The following is a 22927-nucleotide window of genomic DNA, read 5'->3' as shown; positions in this document are numbered from 1 at the left end:
TTCAAAAGGTAGCCAACGCGTTAATTATGACCCAGTGGAGGGGATATTGTATCATTATTAGCGCTGGTGTTTCTTGCTGTTTTTTTTTTTTTAAAGACACATCCATCTAGTAACTAGATGGATGTGTCTTTTAACCCTTTCATGCCTAAGTCTATTTATGACATTTGGTGTTTACAAGTTAAAATCCATATTTTTGACTAGAAAATTACTTACAACCCCCAAACATTATATATATTATTTTAGCAGAGAATCTAGAGAATGAAATGGCGATTGTTGCAATATTTTATGTCACATGGTATTTGTGCGGCGGTGTTTTAAACACAACTTTTTGTGAAAAATTAACTTTCATGAATTTAAAAAAAATGAAAAAGTAAAATTAGCCCAATTTTTTTCATAATGTGAAATATGATGTTGCGCCGAGTAAATAGATACCAAGCATGTCACGCTTTATAATTGCACGCACACGTGGAATTGCGACAAACTACGGTACCTAAAAATCTCCATGGGCGACGCTTGTCTTGTTTTTACGGTTACCAGGTTAGAGTTACAGAGTAGGTCTAGTGCTAGAATTATTGCTCTCACTCTGACGATCGCGGCGATACCTCACATGTGTGATTTGAACACCGTTTTCATATGCGGGCGCGACTTCCGTATGCGTTTTCTTTGCTGCGCAAGCTCGCCTGGAGGGGGGGCGCTTTAAAAAAAACATTTTTTATTTTTCTTATTTTTTTATTTATTTTTTTAATATTAAATTGTGTTTTTTTTTTACATTTTGATCACTTTTATTGCTGTCACAAGGAATGTAAACATCCCTTGTGACAGTAATAGGTGGTGACAGGTACTCTTTATGGAGGGATCGGGGGTCTAAAAGACCCCAGAGCCCTCCTTTGCACTTCAAAGTATTCAGATCGCCGAAAACTGCGATTCTGAATACTGTGTACTTTTTTAAATCCGGCGCCATTGGCAGCCGAGAAACCCGGAAGTGACGTCATGACGTCGCTTCCGTGTTTTCAATGCGGACACTGAACCAAAGCCGTTTACGGCTTTGTTTCAGAGCGCGCCTGGACACTGGAGGCGCAGGATCGGGGATCGGGTCTCCCGGTGGGACGGGAGGCCCGGTCAGAGCGGCGAGAGGCGGCGGGAGGGGGGGGATGTCCCCTCCCGCTCCTCCGGCATAACAACCGAGCGGCTTTTAGCCACATTGGTTGTTATGTTTGGATAGCCGATCGCCGGCTCTAAACAACGGTACCGGGATGATGCCTGCGGCTGCAGGCATCATCCCGGTATAACCCCTGAAACCCGAGGACGCATAGAACACAGCAAGACACCCACTATAGCAAGACAGCGACTGCACACTGCAGCGAGACAGTCACTGCAGCAAGACAGCCACTGCACACTGCAGCAAGACAGCCACTGCACACTGCAGCCAGACAGCCACTGCAGTGAGACACCCACTACAATGAGACAGCCACTGCAGCGAGACAGCAAGACAGCAACTGCAGCGAGACACCCACTACAGCGAGACAGCCACTGCAGCGAGACAGCAAGTGCTACTAAAAGTAGTTCCAGCTTTCACCCATTACAGCGGGCAAGTTGTGCCAACCTTCAGGTTTTTTCCAAGGATTTGATTAGAGAAAACCTCATACCTGGACCTGTAGAAGACTCTGCCAGAAACTTTTCGTGCCATAGATGTATTAGTACACCAGTCTGGATCCCAGAGCCCAGACCTCCACAGAGAGACATTACAGCCAAACCTTGTTTCTTCTTACACGAGGCCAGCAAGAAACACCAGCGCTAATAATGATTCTAGATTAGATTCTAGTTCAACCATAAAAATAAATAAAAAATAAAAATATGAGATTGGTATGAAAATCTCCTTAGTTCTTTCTAGCCCTGATGAAGAGTGCTCTTGGACCCCGGTAATGTATTGGTTACCTTTTGAATTGTACCACTGACCTTTAATGGAATAAAGGTGTATCTGGACCTCTTAGCAGTGATGTGGCACTTCAATTTCAACCCTTTTAACAAGCTGCACTGATAAGCTGCACAGATAATTAGGGTTGTGATGATCAGTACCCTGATTATCAGTGTAAACAATGTGCTGAGAGCTCTGTTGGTTATCGGTTTTTCTTTCCTCACACAGAGAAAGCGTGTGAGGAAAAGACTGCCATTAACCGCCAAGTCTGTTTACATGTGATTGGACACAGCTGATCACATGGTAAAGGTCTGCTGTGATTGGCCCTTTACCACAATCTGTGATCAGCTGTGTCCTACGGACACAGTCACAGAGAATGCCGGATGTGCGCCTCAGGGGCCATGGTTTTGAGAGGACGTCCATTGATGCCCTCCCAGAACTAGAGAGCCGTGCTATAGCCATCTTTTTGCTATAGCGGGGTAATGAAGTGGTCAAAGTATACGTCAAGCCATAAACTTTTCTTGATTATACATCACGGGCACAGAGCCTTAATTACTTAATGGGTTATGTAGTCACCACAGGTGACAGGTGATTGGACGCTGGCAAACCCAATTAAAATTGAGTTCCTCCCCTATATAACCCCTCCGAAATGGAGAGTACCTCAGTTTTTTCGCCAGTGTTAAGGTGGTTGGTCACGTTCAATGAAAAATGCTCTTTTGATGGTCTGACCTAGGAGCTATAACAGGATCCATTCCTCGGGCTGATATCAAAGGCTTACGATGGTTGGTACCTGGGCCTTGTCTAAGAAGAAACAAGGTTTGGCTGTAATGTCTCTCTGTGGAGGTCTGGGCTCTGGGATCCAGACTTTGGTGTACTAATACATCTGTGGCACGAAAAGTTTCTGGCAGAGTCTTCTACAGGTCCAGGTATGAGGTTTTCTCTAATCAAACCCTTGGTAAAGCTGAAGGTTGGCACAACTTGCCCGCTGTGATGGGTGAAAGCTGAAACTACTTTTAGTAGCACTTGCTGTCTCGCTGCAGTGGGTGTCTTGCTGTCTCGCTGCAGTGGCTGTCTCACTGTAGTGGGTGTCTCACTGCAGTGGCTGTCTCGTTGCAGTGTGCAGTCGCTGTTTTGCTGCAGTGGGTGTTTCGCTGCAGTGGCTGTCTAGCTGCAGTGTGCACTTGCTGTCTCGCTGCAGTGGCTGTCTTGCTGTCTCCTCAGAGGTGGAGAGTTGGTGGGAGGGGGCCCCCAGTCCAAGTACAGTACTGTACATTGTTCTGCCATCAAATACACTGCCTCACTGTGCCCATCAAACACAGGCACTGCACCCAGCAAATGCAACCACTGTGCCCATCAAATGCAACCACTGCACCCAGTAAACGCAGCCACTGTGCCCATCAAACGCAACCACTGCGCCCGTCAAACGCAGCCACTGGGCCTGTCAAACGCAACCACTGTGCCAATCAAAAGCAGCCACTGTCCCCCAAGACAGATACCCCCTTTTCCCCACTGAGGACAGGGAAACCTTCTTCCCCTGAGGACAGGGACCCCTTCTCTCCTGGGGACAGGGACTCCCTTATCTCCTTGGGACAGAGACGCCTTTCTCCCCTGGGTACAGGGACACCTGCTCTCCTTTGGACAGGGACCCCCTTCTCCTCTGGAAACAGGGACACTCTGGGCCACTCACCTGGGGACAGGAACTCCTCCTCTCCTGGGGACAGAGACCCCCTTCTCCCCTGGGGACAGGGACCCCCTTCTCACTCTGGGACAGGGATCCTATGTCACCTGGGGGCAGGAACTCCATCTCCCCTGGCATTGGGGACTTCATCTCACCTAGGGACCCCATCTTCCCGATCACCCTGTGTGTGCCAACCTCACTGCCCTGCCTGCTATGTGTCCTGTGTGAGGGCCTGAGAACCCCTGATGTAAAAGGGGAACACTGATGTAAAGGGCAATAGTATGATAATAAAAATTGCGCTTATCCAGCTAAATGATTAATGTACATAAATTAATATATCACAAAAAATATATATCAAAAAATATATATATATAAAAAATTGGGAAGGCAGCAGTTCTGGCGTCGAAGCACAAATATAAAGACCAAGGAAGAAAAGGGGGGTTAGAACTGCGCCATGGCACCCAGACTTCGTGTGTTATAAAGTCAATTAAATAGAGTAAACCTCAAGGGTTAAATGGAAGAAAAGTCAATACATTATCCAGGAGTTCCACGATCCTAATATACGGAATGATGGATTCCACCCTGATGGTCCACACTCTAATACATGTGAAACTCAACTGCCAGAGTCATGAGCAGCTTACCAGATCATTGACTTAAAACGACAGTCGACTGTGACCCAGCCGCGGCCTTTAAGGAGATACCTATGTATCGCCACTGTTTTTCAGTGAGCGATTGTAATTTAAATGTTAAAGCCTTTTTTGCAGTTTGATACGATAGTGCCTGTTCGTAATAAACTGCTTGCTTATTTTCCTTATCACAACACTGCTTATACACATGTTCACTCTGTTAAGCTGGGTTCAGATAGATGTCAGTCGGTTATAGGCATGTTTGCCCACGACCAAGATGGCGTCTGCTGCATTTTCGCTCACACCTCATGGTGGGGTCTGAGCCTATTAATAGGATGACACACCGCAACGCCCTATCCCATTGACAACGTCCAATGACGAAACGCGTCTGGGAGGACGTGCGGTGACGTCATTACATTTGGTGGAAGGGCTCCGCTCTGTATACATGCCGGCCGGCAATTTTAAATGCTCTTTTGACTTCCATATCATGTGAATAACCCGGTATTAGAAGCAGCTTACCAGAACTCCAATCTCAAACAGCAGTCGGCTGTGACCCAGCTGCGGCCTTTGGGGAGATTCCACTCCCTGGTGGGAATCACCACTTGCACCCTCGATAGTTAGCAAAGACGTCACCGCACAAAAAAGAAAACGGCAGACATAGCGTAACTCCGTAGGTTAAGATATTTATTAAAAACAATATAAAGGGGTTACTCACATGATATGGAAGTCAAAAGAGCATTTAAAATTGCCGGCCGGCATGTATACAGAGCGGAGCCCTTCCACCAAATGTAATGACGTCACCGCACGTCCTCCCAGACGCGTTTCGTCATTGGACGTTGTCAATGGGATAGGGCGTTGCGGTGTGTCATCCTATTAATAGGCTCAGACCCCACCATGAGGTGTGAGCGAAAATGCAGCAGACGCCATCTTGGTCGTGGGCAAACATGCCTATAACCGACTGACATCTATCTGAACCCAGCTTAACAGAGTGAACATGTGTATAAGCAGTGTTGTGATAAGGAAAATAAGCAAGCAGTTTATTACGAACAGGCACTATCGTATCAAACTGCAAAAAAGGCTTTAACATTTAAATTACAATCGCTCACTGAAAAACAGTGGCGATACATAGGTATCTCCTTAAAGGCCGCGGCTGGGTCACAGTCGACTGTCGTTTTAAGTCAATGATCTGGTAAGCTGCTCATGACTCTGGCAGTTGAGTTTCACATGTATTAGAGTGTGGACCATCAGGGTGGAATCCATCATTCCGTATATTAGGATCGTGGAACTCCTGGATAATGTATTGACTTTTCTTCCATTTAACCCTTGAGGTTTACTCTATTTAATTGACTTTATAACACACGAAGTCTGGGTGCCATGGCGCAGTTCTAACCCCCCTTTTCTTCCTATGTAAAGGGCAATGCTGCAGACCCTGATGTAAGTGGGAACTCTGATGTTAATGGGAATGCAGTGGACTCTGATATAAGGTTGGCTCTGGTGACCAGAGCACCCCTTACATCAGAGTTTCTCCTTAGATTATGCTCTGCAGCATTTTCCTTTACATCTGAGTTCCCTTGCACTGTAAGGGGAAATCCTGATGACTCTGATGTAAAGGAAAATGCCGGGAAATGTGATGTAGGGGGGGGGAGGGGGGGGACACGACTCTGGTGACCAGAGACCACCTTCCGCAGAGTGAATACGAAACCTTTATATCAGTGCCCCCTTATATAATTGTATTGACTTCCCCCTTACATCAGTGACCTCCTCTCTGGTGCAGCATGCAGGGCTCAGTTAGACGGCTCCAGGTTGGTGGCTTTGGTTTTATTCTATAGTCTCTTCTCCACAGTCCATACACATCTGACTCCTCCCATAATCCCAATCCCGGGATTACTCTTGATTCCTCTCCAGACTCCCCCTAAGAGACTGCAGACACGATAAAAGACAAGAAATAGTCAGAGATTGCAGACAGGATACAGGAGGTGGTTAGAGGCTGCGGACAGGATACAGGAGGTGGTTAGAGGCTGCGGACAGGATACAAGAGGTGGTCAGAGCAGGCCCTCACACAGGACACATGGCAAGCATTGCATGAATCTATCTATGGTCACTGCTGACACCCTCTATTTAGGTGTCCGGACCCTTTTCGGGCACCTGAATTACAGCTGTGGGGGTGTTTTATGGAAGCACCTGATTAGAGCCATAGGCTCTAATAGACCCCCAAAAAGGTGAACAGCGGGCACCATGCTGTGCGTTCACTGTTCAATCAGCGTTGTGTTAGCAAAGTGAAGGAATTCGCTTTGCTAACACTGAACCGCCTCTTAGCCAATCAGGTGCTCGGGACTGTTACCGGTCACCTGATTGGCTGAAACGTCAGGCGCTGTGATTGGATGCCTGAGAGAGGACGAAGACATGTAGGGCATGCAGGACACCAAAGCTGACCAGCTGCGAGACAGGTAAGTGCCGGGAAGCATTTGGTGGGGCACATTAGTGGCAATTGATTTGCACACTGGCAGCAACTGATGGGTACAGTAGTTGTATTTGATGGCACAGTGGCGGCAATAGTGGGTGTGTTTGATGGGCACAGTGGCAGCGTTTGATGGGCACAGTGAGGCAGCATTTGACAGGCACAGTGGTTGCGTTTGACGGGCACAGTAGTTGCGTTTGCTGGGTGCAGTGGATGCGTTTGCTGGGCACAGTGGCTGCATTTGACGGGCTCAGTGGTTGCGTTTGCTGGGCGCAGTGGCTGCATTTGCTGGGTGCAGTGGCTGCATTTGACTGGCTCAGTGGTTGCTTTTGCTGGGTGCAGTGGCTGCGTTTGACGGGCGCAGTGGCTGCATTTGCTGGGCGCAGTGGCTGCGTTTGCTGGGTGCAGTGGCTGCGTTTCATGGGCACAGTGGCTGCATTTGACTGGCTCAGTGGTTGCTTTTGCCGGGTGCAGTGGCTGCGTTTGACGGGCGCAGTGGCTGCATTTGACGGGCACAGTGGCTGCATTTGCTGGGTGCAGTGGCTGTGTTTCATGGGCACAGTGAGGCAGTGTATTTGATGGCAGAACAATGTTGCTGTACTTGGACTGGGGGCCCAGTCCAAGTACAGTAACATTGTTCTGCCATCAAATACTGTACTTGGCGCGTGCGCGATTGGGGGCGTGTTAGTAGCGTGGGCGGGGCTGTTGTTGACGTTTAAGCATCTCTCCGCCTCCGCCCGCTCGAGACCATATTGTTTCGTTGACCGCTGCTAGCTCCCGCGCATGCGCAGTAAGGCCCTGCCGTCAGCTGTTTGCGTGACGGAGCCACACCGGAAGTGACGCGATCAAGTTCCTGCATGGGTCGAGACTTTTTTTTTTTACAACACCGGCATTTTTCCGCACACGGAAACTTTGTCTCTGAAAAACTTTATTAGTCTTCAAGAAAATGTCGGCTTAGCTTGACGGTAGCTTTGTCTTTCGCCATCTTTCGGTGGACAAAGTACAGACAGTCTCCGCTGCCATTTTGTTGTAGACTCTGTGCAGAGCGGCCTGGAGAGTAATGAAGGTGAGCGATTGGGGGGCTGGAGCAGGGGAGGGGGGGTTTAGGTGAGAGGGGGAAAAAAGGAAAAGGTGAAAATTAGGGGGTGAGGGGAACGGAGGCGGTTTTGTTGAAGTGTTTTTTTTATTTTTGTTATATTGGAGGAGAAGAAGAAATAAGTATGTGAGAGAGCTGCTACTGAGGAGGAGAGTGTGTGTCGTATGTTATGGAGGGGAAGACTTTCCAGCACTGCCCCCCCTTCCATACCCTGTCCTGTGTGTAACATGCTGGCCATTGCCTGAACCGTCAGCACTCTGTATTGCATGTTATATAGATGTATATACAACGTCTGTGGTTACAGAACTCTGCACATTTATTTGGAATCGCAACATCTCGCCCATCTGTGTTGTTATTAACCACTTCAATATCGGGCATTTTACCCCCTTCCTGCCCAGACCAATTTTTATTTTTTAGCGCTGTCGCACTTTAAATGACAATTGCGCGGTCATGCAACACTGTACCCAAATAAAATCCTTTTTTGCGCTATAAACAAAAGAAGAGCGCCAATTTTGAAAAAAACACATTTTTTTTTACTTTTTGATTTAATAAATATAATTTTTTTTTTCTCAGTTTAGGCCGATACGTATTCTATATATTTTTGGTAAAAAAAAATAATAATCCCAATAAGCGTACTTGATCGGTTTGCGCAAAAGTTTAAAGCATCTACAAAATAGGGGAAAGAATTATTTAAATTTTTTTTTTTTTTTTTTACTAGTAATGGCGGCGATCTGTGATTTTTATTGTGATCGTGACATTGCGACGGACATAACAGACAATTTTGACACATTTTTGGGACCATTCACATTTACCGTATTTATCGGGGTATTGCGCGCTCCGGCGTATAGCGCACACCCCTAAAGTGGACCCGCATTCCTGTGGAAAAAAAGATTTCTGTACTTACAGTTTTGGTGTCTTGCGCGGCCTCCATCGGCGGCCTCGTCGGTCCAGCGTCCGTCTGCGGCTTCGGGTGTCCTCTTCGTCGGGTCCAGCGTCCTTCTACGGCGTCCTTCCCGCTCGATACCCGCTTTCCCGCGCCGAGTTTGAATACTGCGCCGGCATATACCGAGCACAGTACACTCGTGTATAGTCGGGCAGGCTCGGCTACTCTCGCGCTCACGTCCTGTACGTACAGGACGTGAGCGCGAGAGTAGCCGAGCCTGCCCGACTATACACGAGTGTACTGCGCTCGGTATATGCCGGCGCAGTATTCAAACTCGGCGCGGGTATCAGCGTATATCGCGCACCCACGATTTTGCCCTGATTTTCAGGGCAAAAAAGTGCACGGTATACGCCGATAAATACAGTATACAGCGATTAGTGCTATAAAACTGCACCGTATACTGTATAAATGTGACTGCAAGAAAGGGGTTAACACTAGGGGGCGTTGAAGGGGTTAATATGTTCTCTAGTGTGTGATTCTAACTGTAGGGGGCTCACAAGGGGAGGAGACCGATCTGTGTTCCTCTGTACTGGGAACACACATCGGTCTCCTCACCTCTGACTGGTCGGGGATCTGTGTGTTTACACACACAGATACACGGTCCTGCCGTGATTGCGGGCACGCGCCTTGGTTCCCGAGCAATGCGGCGGGAGCGCGCACACGCCCCCTAGACGGCCGGGAATCCCCGAACGTCATATGACGTCCACCCGGAGGGACGAGAGGTTCCTGCGGACGTCATATTACAATACGCCGGGCCGGAAGTGGTTAAAGCGCAACTTCACCCAAAAGGGGAAGTTACGCTTCTTTGCCCCCCCCCCCTTTAATTATTGTCACTTTGTGGGGGGGGAGCAGGTACCGTACCTGGTTTTGACAGGTACCCACTCTCACTTCTGCACAAATCGCCACAGCGATCTGACTGGAAGCCCCCCGCCCCCTCCCCTTCCTTTCACCACAGCCTGGGATGCATCACATGTCCCAGTAGACTGCAGGACCATTCCCCAAGTACCCTTACCTAAGATATTGGCACCAGGACCTGAAGCCGTTTGACAAATGGGCTTGGGTGAGGACATGGCTGGATCCCTGGACAGGCAAGTGTCTATATTAACCCCTTGGAGCTGGTGCCTCCTGGCCCCTTAAGGGGTTACAGATGCTTGGAGGTGGAGCTGGGTTTATGATCATGTGACTGCTGTGATTGGCTGCGTCTTCTCCTGCCCTATACCACGGTGGTCTTCTCTGGACTCACTCCCCTAGATCCAGTGGATGCAAGGGAGGGGGTGTCGGAATCCTTTCAGCCCCACATAGAACCTTTCAGGTACTTCACCCGCCTCCCTCTCTGTCACTCTCCTCATTTTGAGGCATTCGTTTTTTCTCTCCAGTTTCTCCAAAGATAGCTGTGATCTACCAGACCCCTGAACCGGTATCAATCATTCTTGGTGACTTCAACACCCCTATTAATACTAACACTCCTGCCACTTCCAAGCTTCTCAGTCTAACCTCCTCCTTTGACTTGAAGCAATGGATACATGCTTCTACTTACTCTGAAGGCAATACCCATGACCTAATTTTCTCCCACCTATGCACTTCATGCAACTTCTCCAGCTATCCATTCCCTCTCACTACCTTATTCGTTTCACTCTCTCTCTCCTTGCTCCACCTCCTCTCCTTCCAACCGCCTAACAGTCACCCGTACAAACCTACGTAATCTCTACTCTGCTACTGACCACCTCTATGACAAAATCTCACCCCTATTCTGCACCGACTTAGCCACTTCTGTCTACAACGCTTCACTTATAGCCTCACTGGACACACTGTCCCCCCTTACAACACAAAGAATCGGGCCCGGGAAACCTTGGCAAACAGATGACACTTGAAGTCTGAAAAAAACGTGCTCATGAGCGCCTCTGGCATAAGACCAAGTCTCAGAAAGATTTCAACCAATATAAATCTGCTCTCCAAAAATACAATTCCAGCCTCCTCACTGCCAAGCAGACGTATTATATCACTCTCATTAACAACATATCAGCCCTTCCCCCATCACCTCTTCTCTACCTTCAACGCTCTACTTCGTCTTCCACCCACTAACTCACTCACTGCCCAGGAAATTGCCAATCACTTCAGTCAGAAGATTGATACAATTCATGAGGAGATCTCTGCTGTTAAGATACACCCCCCCCCCCCATGCTTTACACTTCATACCCACAGGTACAATCATTACTTCCCTCTTTCAAACCCCAACACTATAGACTAGGGGGCAGATCCAGGAAGAAGTTACGACGGCGTATCTATTGATACACCGCGTAACTTCTATTTTGCTCCGGCGTATCTTTGTTTTGTATCCACAAAACAAGATACGCCTGAAGCTGGGCTAGATCCGACTGGCGTACGTCTTAGTATGCCTTCGGATCTAAGGTGCATATTTACGCTGGCCGCTAGGTGGAGCTTCTGTCGAATTCCGTGTCGAGTATGCAAATTAGCTAGATGCGTGAATCTACAAACGTACGTCCGGCCGGCGCATTTTTTTACATTGTTTCTGTTAGGCTTTTTTCGGCGTAAAGTTACCCCTGCAATATGAGGCGTACTCAATGTTAAGTATGGACGTCGTTCCTGCGTCGAATTTTGAAAATTTTACGTCGTTTGTGTAAGTCGTTCGCGAATAGGGCTTTGCGTAGAATGATGTTCACATTGTAAGCATTGGCTTACGACGGGTTAATTTTGAGCATGCGCACTGGGATACCCCCACGGACGGCGCATGCGCCGTTCAGAAAAAACGTCATTTACGTCGGGTCAAGTAAAATTAACATAAAACACGCCCACATCTTTCAAATTTGAATTCCGCGCCCATACGCCGGCAGATTTACGCTACACCGCCGTAACTTTAGAGGCAAGTGCTTTGTGAATACAGCACTTGCCTCTCAAAGTTGCGGCGGCGTAGCGTTAATACTAGGGTTGTCCCGATACCACTTTTTTAGGACCGAGTACAAGTACCGATACTTTTTTTCATGTAGTCGCCGATACCGAATACCGATACTTTTTTTTAAATGTCATGTGACAGTTTTCAAACCACAATACAGACTAAGGATATTTTCTTTAGAATTATGAAGAACTCTAACTCAAGACATTATAAAAGAATAAAAATGAGTAAAAATGAATAAAAATGTTTTATTTGCTTGTCACGCAGTAGTAAAAAACTCAAAGAATTTTCATAGAACATGTTGATAAATACAAAAAAAGTATTCTATTTAGGTATCGGGAGCATTTGCGCGAGTACGAGTACTCCCGCAAATACTTGGTATTGGTCCCGATACCGATACTAGTATCGGTATCTGGACAACCCTAGTTAATACGATACGCTACGCCTGCCGAAAATTACGATCCGCTACGTGGAGAAGGATCTGGGGGTTTTAGTTGATCATAAGCTCAATAATGGCATGCAATGCCAAGCTGCGGTTTGCAAAGCGAGCAAAGTCCTTTCTTGTATTAAGAGAGGTATGGACTCCAGAGACAGAGATATAATTTTGCCCCTGTACAAATCATTAGTAAGACCTCATCTGGAATATGCAGTTCAGTTTTGGGCACCAGTTCTCAAAAAGGATATCGGGGACCTGGAGAAAGTGCAGAGAAGGGCAACCAAACTGATAAGAGGCATGGAGGAGCGCAGCTATGAGGAAAGATTAGAGGAACTAAATTTATTCACTCTTGAGAAGAGGAGAATAAGGGGGGATATGATCAACATGTACAAATATATAAGAGGTCCATACAGTGAACTTGGTGTTGAGTTATTCACTTTACGGTCATCACTGAGGACAAGGGGGCACTCTTTACGTCTAGAGGAAAAGAGATTTCACCTCCAAATACGGAAAGGTTTTTTCACAGTAAGAGCTGTGAAAATGTGGAACAGACTCCCTCCAGACGTGGTTCTGGCCAGCTCAGTAGATTTCTTTAAGAAAGGTCTGGATTCTTTCCTAAATGTACAGAATATAACTGAGTACTAAGATTTGTAGGTATAGTTGATCCAGGGTAAATCCGATTGCCTCTCGGGGGATCAGGAAGGAATTTTTTCCCCTGCTGTAGCAAATTGGATCATGCTCCGCTGGGGTTTTTTGCCTTCCTCTGGATCAACTGTGGGTATGGAGTTGGGTGTATAGGATTTTACTGTGTTTTTTATTTAGTTTTTTTGTTTTTTGTGGTTGAACTGGATGGACTTGTGTCTTTTTTCAACCTGACTAACTATGTAACTATGTAACTATGTGGATCTGGCCCTAGGTTGCTAAACTACTTGCTAACAGCCAGCTAACCACTTGCCCTCTGGATCCTGTCTCAGCACAAATGCTACATTCACCCTCTGGCTCTATTCTACACTCTAACCCAGGTGTCGGGAACCTTTTTGGCTGAGAGAGCCACAAACGCCACATATTTTAAAATGTAATTCCATGAGAGCTATACAATATGTTTAAAACTATAATATCCAAATCTCCCCCCCCCCACTGTAATGTCCACATCTCCCCCACTGTAATATCCACATCTCCCCCACTGTATACGATTGTCTGCTTGCTTACCACTACACAAGCAGGCGGATCCACGAGCAGTTGAGGCGGGTGATGACGTCAGCGCGCCACTCACCTAGGCCGCCGCCGGGTGTACCAAGATGGTCGCCACTCCGGAGATAGGCCAAAGCCGCAGTCTTTCCTATGGGCTCAATTTGCTCTAACCCACATCTTCAATCTCTCCATGTATTCTGGCATCTTCCCCAACTCTCTAAAACATGCACTAGTCAGCCCCATACTTAAAAAGCCCTCACTGGACCCAACCAATCTTAACAACCTAAGCCACATCTCCTTGCTCCCCTTCAACTGGTCTACAACCGACTGAGTGACCACCTTGCTGAGAATAGCCTTCAGTCTGGATTTCGTCCTCAACACTCTACAGAAACTGCTCTCCTAAAACTAGCAAACGATCTACTAACGGCCAAAACCAATGGACACTATTCTGTACTCCTATTTCTGGAACTTTCTGCTGCCTTTGATACGGTTGACCACCCCCTCCCCCTTAAAAAACTCCATGCCTTTTGGTCTCCATGATTGTGTACTTTTCACTGGTTCTTTTCCTACTTACTTTCCTACATACAATCGCACCTGTAGTGTTACTTACAATTCTACTTCCTCCTCTCCTCTTCCTTTCTCTGTTGGTGTCCCCCAAGGTTCTTTTCTTGGACCTCTCCTATTTTCAATCTATACCTCCTCCCTGGGTCAGCTAATGGCCTCCCATGGCTTCCAATACCATCGCTATGCTGACGACACCCAAAAACAATTTTTCTACCCCTGAGCTCACGCCCTCAACCTCCTCACCTATCACTAATCACCTATCACTAATTTACTAACAGATATATCAGTCTGGATGTCACACCACTTCCTCAAACTCAAAAACCAAACTTATAATTTTTCCTTCCCCACGTGCCCCATCCCTGATCTCGCTGTCAAAATCGATGGCACAACTATAAGCCTATCCCCGTATGCCAATGTCCTGGGTTTAGTCCCATGTCCAATCACTGTCCAAATCTTGCCAACTCAACCTCCGCAACATCTCCAAAATACGCCCCCTTTCTAATCAATGACACAGCAAAGCTCCTAATTCATCTCCGACATCTCTTGCCTCGACTACTGCAACTCCCTTCTCATTGGCTTACCTCTACACAGGCTATTCCCCCTTCCATCCATCATGAATGCTGCTGCCAGACTCATCCACCTTACCAATCGCTCTGTGTCTGCTACTCCTTTGTCAATCCCTCCACTGACATCTGCTCACCCAACAAATTGAATTAAAAATGCTAACAACTACTTACAAAGCCATCCACAACTTCTCCCCCAGCTACATCACTAGCCCAGTTTCAAAATACCAACCTAATCGCTCTTTGTTCTTCTCAAGACCTCCTGCTCTCTAGCTCCCTTGTCACCTCCTCCCATGCTCACCTCCAGGACTTTTCCAGAGCCACGCCAATCCTATGGAACTCCTTAACCCAATCTGTCTGATTAGCTTTTAGACCAGGGGTCTCAAACTGGTGGCCCTCCAGCCGTTGCAGAACTACAAGTCCCATCATGCCTCTGCCTGAAGGAGTCATGCCTGTAACGGTCAGCCTTTCAATGCCTCATGGGACTTGTAGTTTCGCAACAGCTGGCGGGCCACCAGTTTGGGACCCCTGTTTTTAGACGATCCCTAAAAACCATCCTCTTCAGAGAAGCCTATCCTACCCACACCTAACAACTGCATTTTAATTTTGTCCATCAGCTCGCCCCCACAGTATTCCCCCTTGTTTCACTTGACCCTCCCTTCTAGATTGAAAGCTCTAACGAGCAGGGCCCTCTGATCCCTCCTGTATTAAATTGTATTGGAACTGTACTATCTGCCCTCATGTTGTAAAGTGCTGCGAAAACTGTTGGCGCTATATAAATCCTGTATAATAATAATAATAATAATATAAATGGTAATAGGGTTGCACCGATACCATTTTTTTACTGACGAGTACAAGTACCAATACGTTCAATCAAGTACTTGCCGATACCGAATACCAATACCTTTATACTGCAATTTGAGCCCATATAAAATTAATAGGCAAAAATCGCACTGCAAAGAAGCGCATACGAATTGAACAGGAATGCGTTGTGATTTCTGTCCCAATCGCATACAGTTTCCCGCACCGCTCCTGTGTGAACCCAGGCTGAAATCACTATGACAGAAAACCGCATGGGATTTGGACAGGTTTCGTACCGCATTCCTGTTCAAATCGCATGCAGGTCTTTAAAGTGTGATTTGAGCTCATTCATTTTGTATGGGCTCAAATAGCAGCGCAAAGGTACCGGCTTCAGGTATTGAAGATACTTGATATCGGTGCAACTAAATGCCAATGTATGCATTGTAATGATGATGTAAACTGGGCACTGGTGTGAGAAGACGGGGCAGCCATGTTGTTTTGAAATTCATAAGTCAGCTAATACATTTGTTTTAGAACAGGAGACACCAGAGCCAGCTTATACCACAGCCTGTGACCCCCTCCCAGAACACGACTCAGGAATGCACAACTTTTCCAGCAAGGCCATAAAACCTACTTAGCCCAGAGCTGTTATTGGCTAAATCTGTAAATATCGAATTGAATGCCTTAACAAGGGTCTGGAAACTCCAAAAGAACGGCTATTTCCTCTCAGGAATAACTATAAAAGCCAGCAGCTACAAATACGGCAGCTGCTGACTTTTAAAAAATGAACACTTACCTGTCCAGCGTGCCTGCAATGTCGGCAGCCGAGGCTGAGCAATCGCTCGGTCCTCGGCACCTTCCGCCGCCATCCTCGGTGAGGGAATCGGAAAGTGAAGCCTTTGCGAGTGTTTCCCAGAAGACAGCGGGGGGGTGACGTGACAAGGCTGGATTCCCCGCGTGAGTTAGAACCCAGAAGTGGTGCAAATACCTGTCTCAGACAGGTATCTGCACCCCCCCTGAAAGGTGCCAAATGTTACACCGGAGGGGGTGAGGAATCCAAAAAGTGGCGGTTCACTTTTTGTGCGAACCTCCGCTTTAACCATTTTGCTGTAATAATAATTAGCACACAACTAATAAACAGGGATCTGCTAAGCTGTAAATAACCAATTGAATGCTTTAGAAGATCTGGAGGCCAGGTGTTGCTTTATCTTAGTCCTTGTTCACACTGGTGTGACTTGTAATGCGATTATCAGGCTAAATTGCATGACAAGTCGCACCCTATGGTCAGGCAATGGAACTGTTCAAATCAGTGCTGACTTTGTGGTGCTGTCAAAATCCACACATAAGCCATGAAAGCAGAATATGCAAGAAAATACTAAATGGATCAAGATCACACATGACTAGGCTATTGTATACAGAAGGTGGGATAGTCTCTCGTCTCCTGGGTGACAGGCCTATATGAGAGATATCATGTGTAGTGTCTCTGGAATGGAAATTGCATGCTGTACAATAATGTATGGGGGTTACCAGATTATGACACATGGGATATACTCAAAATATTAATACATTTGAAGTTTGTCTAAAGGCTCAAGTTTTTTTATCTTCATGCATTCTGTATGTAGCAGCCCCCCGATTACTTACCTGAGCCCCATTGCAATCCAGCGATGTGCATGAAAGTCTCGGCTCTCTTGGGACTATCCTTCCTCGCAGCCAGTGAGCTAATGAAAAGAGAGAGGGGCGGAGCTGAGATTTGGCTCCACATCTGAATGAACACGCAGAGCAGCGGCTCGGGAGCGAGCCTGCTCGGCTGTCCCTACAGCAAGCATCTTGCTGTGGGGGCACTTGGCATGGCGGTGAGGGGACCCGAAAAGAGAAGGATCTGGGCTGCTCTGTGCAAAACCACTACACAGAGCAGGCAAGTATGACATGTTTGTTATTTTTAAAAGAATAAAAACCTGACTTTAACTACTTCCCGACCGCGCACCGCCGTTCTACGTCGGCAAGGTGGCTGTCCTAGGCGAGAGCACGTAGTATAACGTCCTCTCTTCTAGCCGCCACTAGGGGGCGCGTGCGCGCCCCCGCTTGCCCCCGACTCCCGTGCGTGTGCCCCGTGTGCTCGATCGCCGCCGGGCACCCGCGATTGCTCGTTACAGAGCGGGGACCGGGAGCTGTGTGTGTAAACACACAGCTCCCAGTCCTGTCAGCGGGGGAAATGCTGATCTTCTGTTCATACAATGTATGAACAGAAGATCAATGTTTCCCCTAGTGAGGCCCCCCCCCCCCCCCCACAGTAAGAACACACCCAGGGAACATACTTAACCCCTTCCCCGCCCCCTAGTGTGAACCCCTTCACTGCCAGTGGCATTTTTATAGTAATCCAATGCATTTTTATAGCACTGATCGCTATAAAAATGCCAATGGTCCCAAAAATGTGTCAAAAGTGTCCGCCATAATGTCGCAGTACCGAAAAAAAATCGATGATCGCCGCCATTACTAGTAAAAAAATATATTAATAAAAATGCCATAAAAATACCCCCTATTTAGTAAACGCTATAACTTTTGCGCAAACCAATCAACGCTTATTGCGATTTTTTTTTTTTTACGAAAAATAGGTAGAAGAATACGTATCGGCCTAAACTGAGGAAATTTTTTTTTTTTTTATATATTTTTGGGGGATATTTATTACAGCAAAAAGTAAAAAATATTCATTTTTTTTCAAAATTGTCGCTCTATTTTTGTTTATAGCGCAAAAAATAAAAACCGCAGAGGTGATCAAATACCACAACAAGAAAGCTCTATTTGTGGGGAAAAAAAGGACGCCAATTTTGTTTGGGAGCCACGTCGCACGACCGAGCAATTGTCAGTTAAAGCGGCACAGTCCCGAATCGCAAAAAGTACTCTGGTCTTTGGGCAGCAATATGGTCCGGGGGGTAAGTGGTTAAAGAGGAACTGCAGTCTGCTCACATAATCTGTAATAAAAACATTGTTGCCATTCTGTAGCTTCCCTCCAACCACTTTGCATATTATTTTATATGTAATGTGATTCTGTACTTGCCAAATATGCTGCAGAAATCTCCCTCCACCGAGTCTGGCTGCATCCATTTTAAATGTGGGCAGCTGAAGCTGCTGCCTGTCACTTTCTGGATTTACAGAGACACACAGGGACACACCTCCAGGTCTGCAGCTCTCAGTGGCCCTCTTATGACTCATCCCCCCCTCCCTTCCTGGCAAACTCTCACGAAAGTGAGAAGGAGAGAGAGCTGTGCATGATGTTATAAGCCTCGGCTTATTACCAAACAAGAAACCGGAAGTGGGCTGTATAAGGCCCCTTTGACACATACGGAACGTTCAGGGCTGCCTGTCATTTTTATAGCAGAAGAAAACCTGCTCCAGGTGTCTGGGCCCCTTTTAAGCCTGAATAACAGGCTTAAAGGGGGTTGTAAAGGTAAAAAAAATTTTTTTTTTCCAAAATAGCTTCCTTTACCTTAGTGCAGTCCTCCTTCACTTACCTCATCCTTCCATTTTGCTTTTAAAATGTCCTTATTTCTTCTGAGAAATCCTCACTTCCTGTTCTTCTGTCTGTAACTACACACCGTAATGCAAGACTTTCTCCCTGGTGTGGAGTGTCGTGCTCGCCCCCTTCCTTGGAATACAGGAGAGTCAGGACTCTCTCTACGTTGCAGATAGAGAAAGGAGCTGTGTGTTAGCGGGCGTCCTGACTCTCCTGTAGTCCAAGGGGGCGAGCACGACACTCAACACCAGGGAGAAAGCCTTGCATTACTGTGTTGAGTTACAGACAGAAGGACAGGAAGTGAGGATTTCTCAGAAGAAATAAGGACATTTAAAAGCAAAATGGAAGGATGAGGTAAGTGAAGGATGACTGCACTTTTTTTGTACATCACTTATTAAGACTTTTGTATGTTTGTCACAGCTGAGCGCTGCACACCATTTTCTGCTTTGTTGATTATTGAAGGTTGTATATTCACTTTTGTGTGCTAAGCTGCTTATTTTTCTATACAGCACTCACTTTCTTTTGCTTCTATTGGAAAATCTTTGTGTAGGGTGAGGCTGAGAGTGTCATTGTGGCGTATCGATGCCCTTGCCCTGTTTAGGTTTTGAATAATAAAAGAATAATTTAATTTTGGAATAATATGTTTTTTTTTTTCTTTCTAAAATCAGGAATCCTCCACAATGGAGGCTGAAGCAGATTCAGCTACAGAAATGAATGGACAGGAAGAAGCCGACAGTGATGGGGAAGATAGTGCTAGCCAGACAGAGACCGAGGAAGAGAGTTCTGGTTTGTATCCCCTATATGTTTACTATATGTCTCGAAATATCAAAGCCAGGTCGCACCACAATTTCTGCGTTCTGGATGCATATCTGCCTGTGCGTTTACACATGTTTTTTATGTGTTTTGATGCATTCTGGTGAATTTTGCCCCTCCTTTTTTTTTTTCTTATTATTACTTATTATTACTTTTTATCACTGATCCGCACATGAAGGAACCCAGCCTCTCAAGCCATGAGGGATATGCCAATCCACTAATCTAGTTAAATGGCAGGCCTTGTAGTACAATTGTATGTCTGGGGGCCAATCCCGCCCTTGCTTTTAGGCAGGGATAGAGTGGTAAGGCTAATCCTGGGGGTGCTATTTTCCCATATATACATGCTGGAAAGCTTAAGCAAAGCGGGTATTTTGTTTGGAATCGCTTAAAATAGGTGCAGTAACTTTGGGCAAATTTTCAGGATCAAGGCTTTCCCAAACCATGAGAAGCATGGTTTGTTTCAGCATTTATAGTCCTGTTGTATGTTATGATGTAAGGAAAAGTGGTTACGAGAGTTATATCAGGTGTGCCCAACCATTTAAAGAGTGAGGGCGACTTAAGCGGCTTTGTAACCGATCGCGGGCCACAATGAGCGGAGCGGTGGATGTCATGTCCATGTCTGCTCTGCATATGCAGAGCGGACACGGCCCACTATACTTTTTTTTTTTTTTTCTTGGATCGGATTGGAAGTAGGACACAAGTTGGTTTATGTCTGCCACTACGTAGAGGTGAATGGAGGGTCCAATTGGTCAGGCTGTCGGACTGACCGTGTGAAAGGAGCCCAAGGCTGCTTTCACACTGATGCGCTGCTGTTTACCCGCACCGTGGGTGCAATGCAATGTACCTTTGGCTTTCGTACACTTTGCAATAGACTTCTTTTATATTCTGCAGGTGTGATACACTTTCAGAAAGCTCACCAAACTCTCAGGTAATAACAGAAGTCTATGGCTCAGTGCAAGTAACCCGTAAGTAAACTGCGGTGCACCTGAGCAGCCCAGTAACCACTGCAGAACAGATATGCCCATATATATACACTGATTTTAGTAATAAACTGACCTTTAATGACAGTATAATATTCTATCCCAGAGCAGGTCGCGGGCCACATCAGAAGCCTCCTGATTGGGGCACCCCTGCTTTATATAATCACACACTTAGGTTGGACTTGTGTTTTTTTTCAACCTCAACTACTATGTAGGTTGGAAGGTAATTGAATCCCTAAGTACGTACCGTATTTATCAGCATATAACACGTAAGGCGTATAACAGGCACCCTAACTGAAGTTTCAGGAAAAAACTTTCTACAGCCCCCTGCGTATTACACGCAGGCACAGTTTACCTTCTATTTTCAGGGTAAAAAAGTGAGTGTTATACGCCAATAAATACAGTAATTGCATCTGTTTTCCCAGACAAAGGGGGAATTCTCTTTGACAGTGGTGCACCAAATCTGATGAAAGAGTCACATTCAGCGCGTATGATTTATTGTCATTTATCTTTAGGTTCAAGGTTTGATCAAAGCGATCCAATTCTTTCAATAAATTTGGGATTGTTCTTCTTTTTTTTTTTTTTTTTTATAAATCAGGAGTGCCTTATTGAAAAACAAGACAATACAACATAAACAGAGTACAGTGCCATACACTAGTAACAATTAAATGCAAGTCAACAACTTGGAACTTCCATTCCTTACCCTTTTCTGTGATGTCAGAAACCGGAAGCGATGAGGATTTTGTCACTTCCACTTTCGGTTTGTTTACAAGCCGTTACCAGCTTTTAAAGCACACAATTAAACTAATCTAGGTTTAATCGGCTGCTTTGGAGGGCAGAAGAGAGATCTGGGGTCTAATTGACTCCAGACCTCTCATTAAAAAGGCCCTGTCACTGCCCAATGCTATCACAAGAGATTTTGTTCATCCTTTGTGATAACAATAACGTTAGGTAAAAAAAAATGAAAGTGATTGTAAGAGAAAATGTAAGCCATGTACACACGATCGGTTTGTCCGATGAAAACAGACCGATGGACTATTTTCATCGGACAAACCGATCATGTGTGGGCCCCATCGGTTTGTTTTCCATCGGTGAAAAAAAATAGAACATGTTTTCTATGAATAAAAAATCGATAGAAAAAAAAACGATAGTCTGTGTGGAAGTCCATCGGTCAAAAATCCACACATGCTCAGAATCAAGTCGACGCATGCTCGGAAGCATTGAACTTCATTTTTCTCAGCACGTCGTAGTGTTTTACGTCACCTCGTTTTGGCACGGTCGGATTTTTGACTGATGGTGTGTAGGCAAGACTGTCGAAAGTCCGCTTCATCAGATATGCAACGAAAAAATGCATCGGATTAGATTCCATCAGATATCCGATCGTGTGCACAAGGCTTAAGAGTTAATGCTGCCAGAAATCCAGAGAGCTCTTCCCTTCCTGACTGAGTTTACAGTGTTGAGTGAGTGAGAGCCTTGTAAAGCGCAACACATGCGAACTGAATACCCTCTGGGCGCTGTATCCATATCATGGGTAAGGAACCCCTTGACCTCAGAAGAGATGGGTTTTAATCTTTCTCCTGAAGGCCAAGTGGTCCGGCTCCAGTCGGATGGTGGTTGGTAGTGCATTCCACAGGCGAGGTCCTTGGACTGCAAATCTTCGATCTCCTTTGGTCTTGTATCTGGCTTTGGGTATCTGGAGTAGGTTTTGATTGGTGGATCGCAGAATGCGATTGGGGTTATGGGCTTTTATTTTTTCGCATTGATATTGGGGGGCGTTTCCTTGAATACACTTATGTATTAGACAGAGTGCCTTGAAAGTGATTCTGTCTTTTACTGGCAACCAATGAAGGGATCTGCTACACTGAAATGCCTAGAAGTGTTGCCAGCTCTGCCTTAGATCTCCCTTGCAGGATCTCAGGGCATCTCCCCCATAAATCGTGTAGATGAAAGGGGGAAATCAGGCAAAGCTGACATTGCTGCCTAGGATTTTAGTACAACAGGGGCACTGTGTTCTCAGCTCAAACAGGAATTTTGAAACGCTCAGATTTTTATCAGAATCATCAGTTATTTTTCAACAATGGCAGTAATTGTAAAGAGGCAAACATGTGCAATAAAAGACAATCTATCATTTTTTTGGCAGATATGGATGATATGGATTGTGAACGACGCAGAAACGAGTGTATTGATGAGATGTGTCAATTAGAAAAGCAATTCTCAGAGTTGAAAGAAAAGTAAGTGTTGCAGTCGCTGCATATGCCAATATCTAGTATTTACAGGTAATCCCCACTTGTCCTGATTTTTTTTGGAAGAACTTGTTGGTAAGTGGACTTCTTTATTGGTTTTACTCTTATTTACTCTTCATGGAAATGATTTGCAAAGCATTATTTTCGAGAGTTTTAATAAGATTAATGATAGCATTATTTGTACAGGAAATGTCTCCC

The 22927-nt window shown here is 46.0% G+C and overlaps 1 protein-coding gene across 2 annotated transcripts in view; it reads left to right on the top strand.

The window, feature by feature from the left end:
• Positions 1 to 7580: 7580 nt before the first annotated feature.
• Positions 7581 to 22927, top strand: part of BRMS1 (BRMS1 transcriptional repressor and anoikis regulator) — a 37148-nt gene continuing 21801 nt past the window's right edge. The window contains exons 1-3 of one of the 2 annotated variants that reach the window (XM_040328878.1): positions 7581 to 7743; positions 19362 to 19479; positions 22627 to 22717. In XM_040328878.1, the coding sequence (XP_040184812.1) occupies positions 7738 to 7743; positions 19362 to 19479; positions 22627 to 22717 (215 nt within the window). In that variant the 5' untranslated portion in view covers positions 7581 to 7737. The remainder of the gene's footprint in view (positions 7744 to 19361; positions 19480 to 22626; positions 22718 to 22927) is intronic. The other variant, XM_040328877.1, reaches the window with a different exon arrangement.

This window comes from Rana temporaria, chromosome 11 (assembly GCF_905171775.1).
Source record: "Rana temporaria chromosome 11, aRanTem1.1, whole genome shotgun sequence".
Lineage (NCBI taxonomy): Eukaryota > Metazoa > Chordata > Amphibia > Anura > Ranidae > Rana > Rana temporaria.
This window is presented reverse-complemented; position numbering and strand designations above follow the sequence as displayed.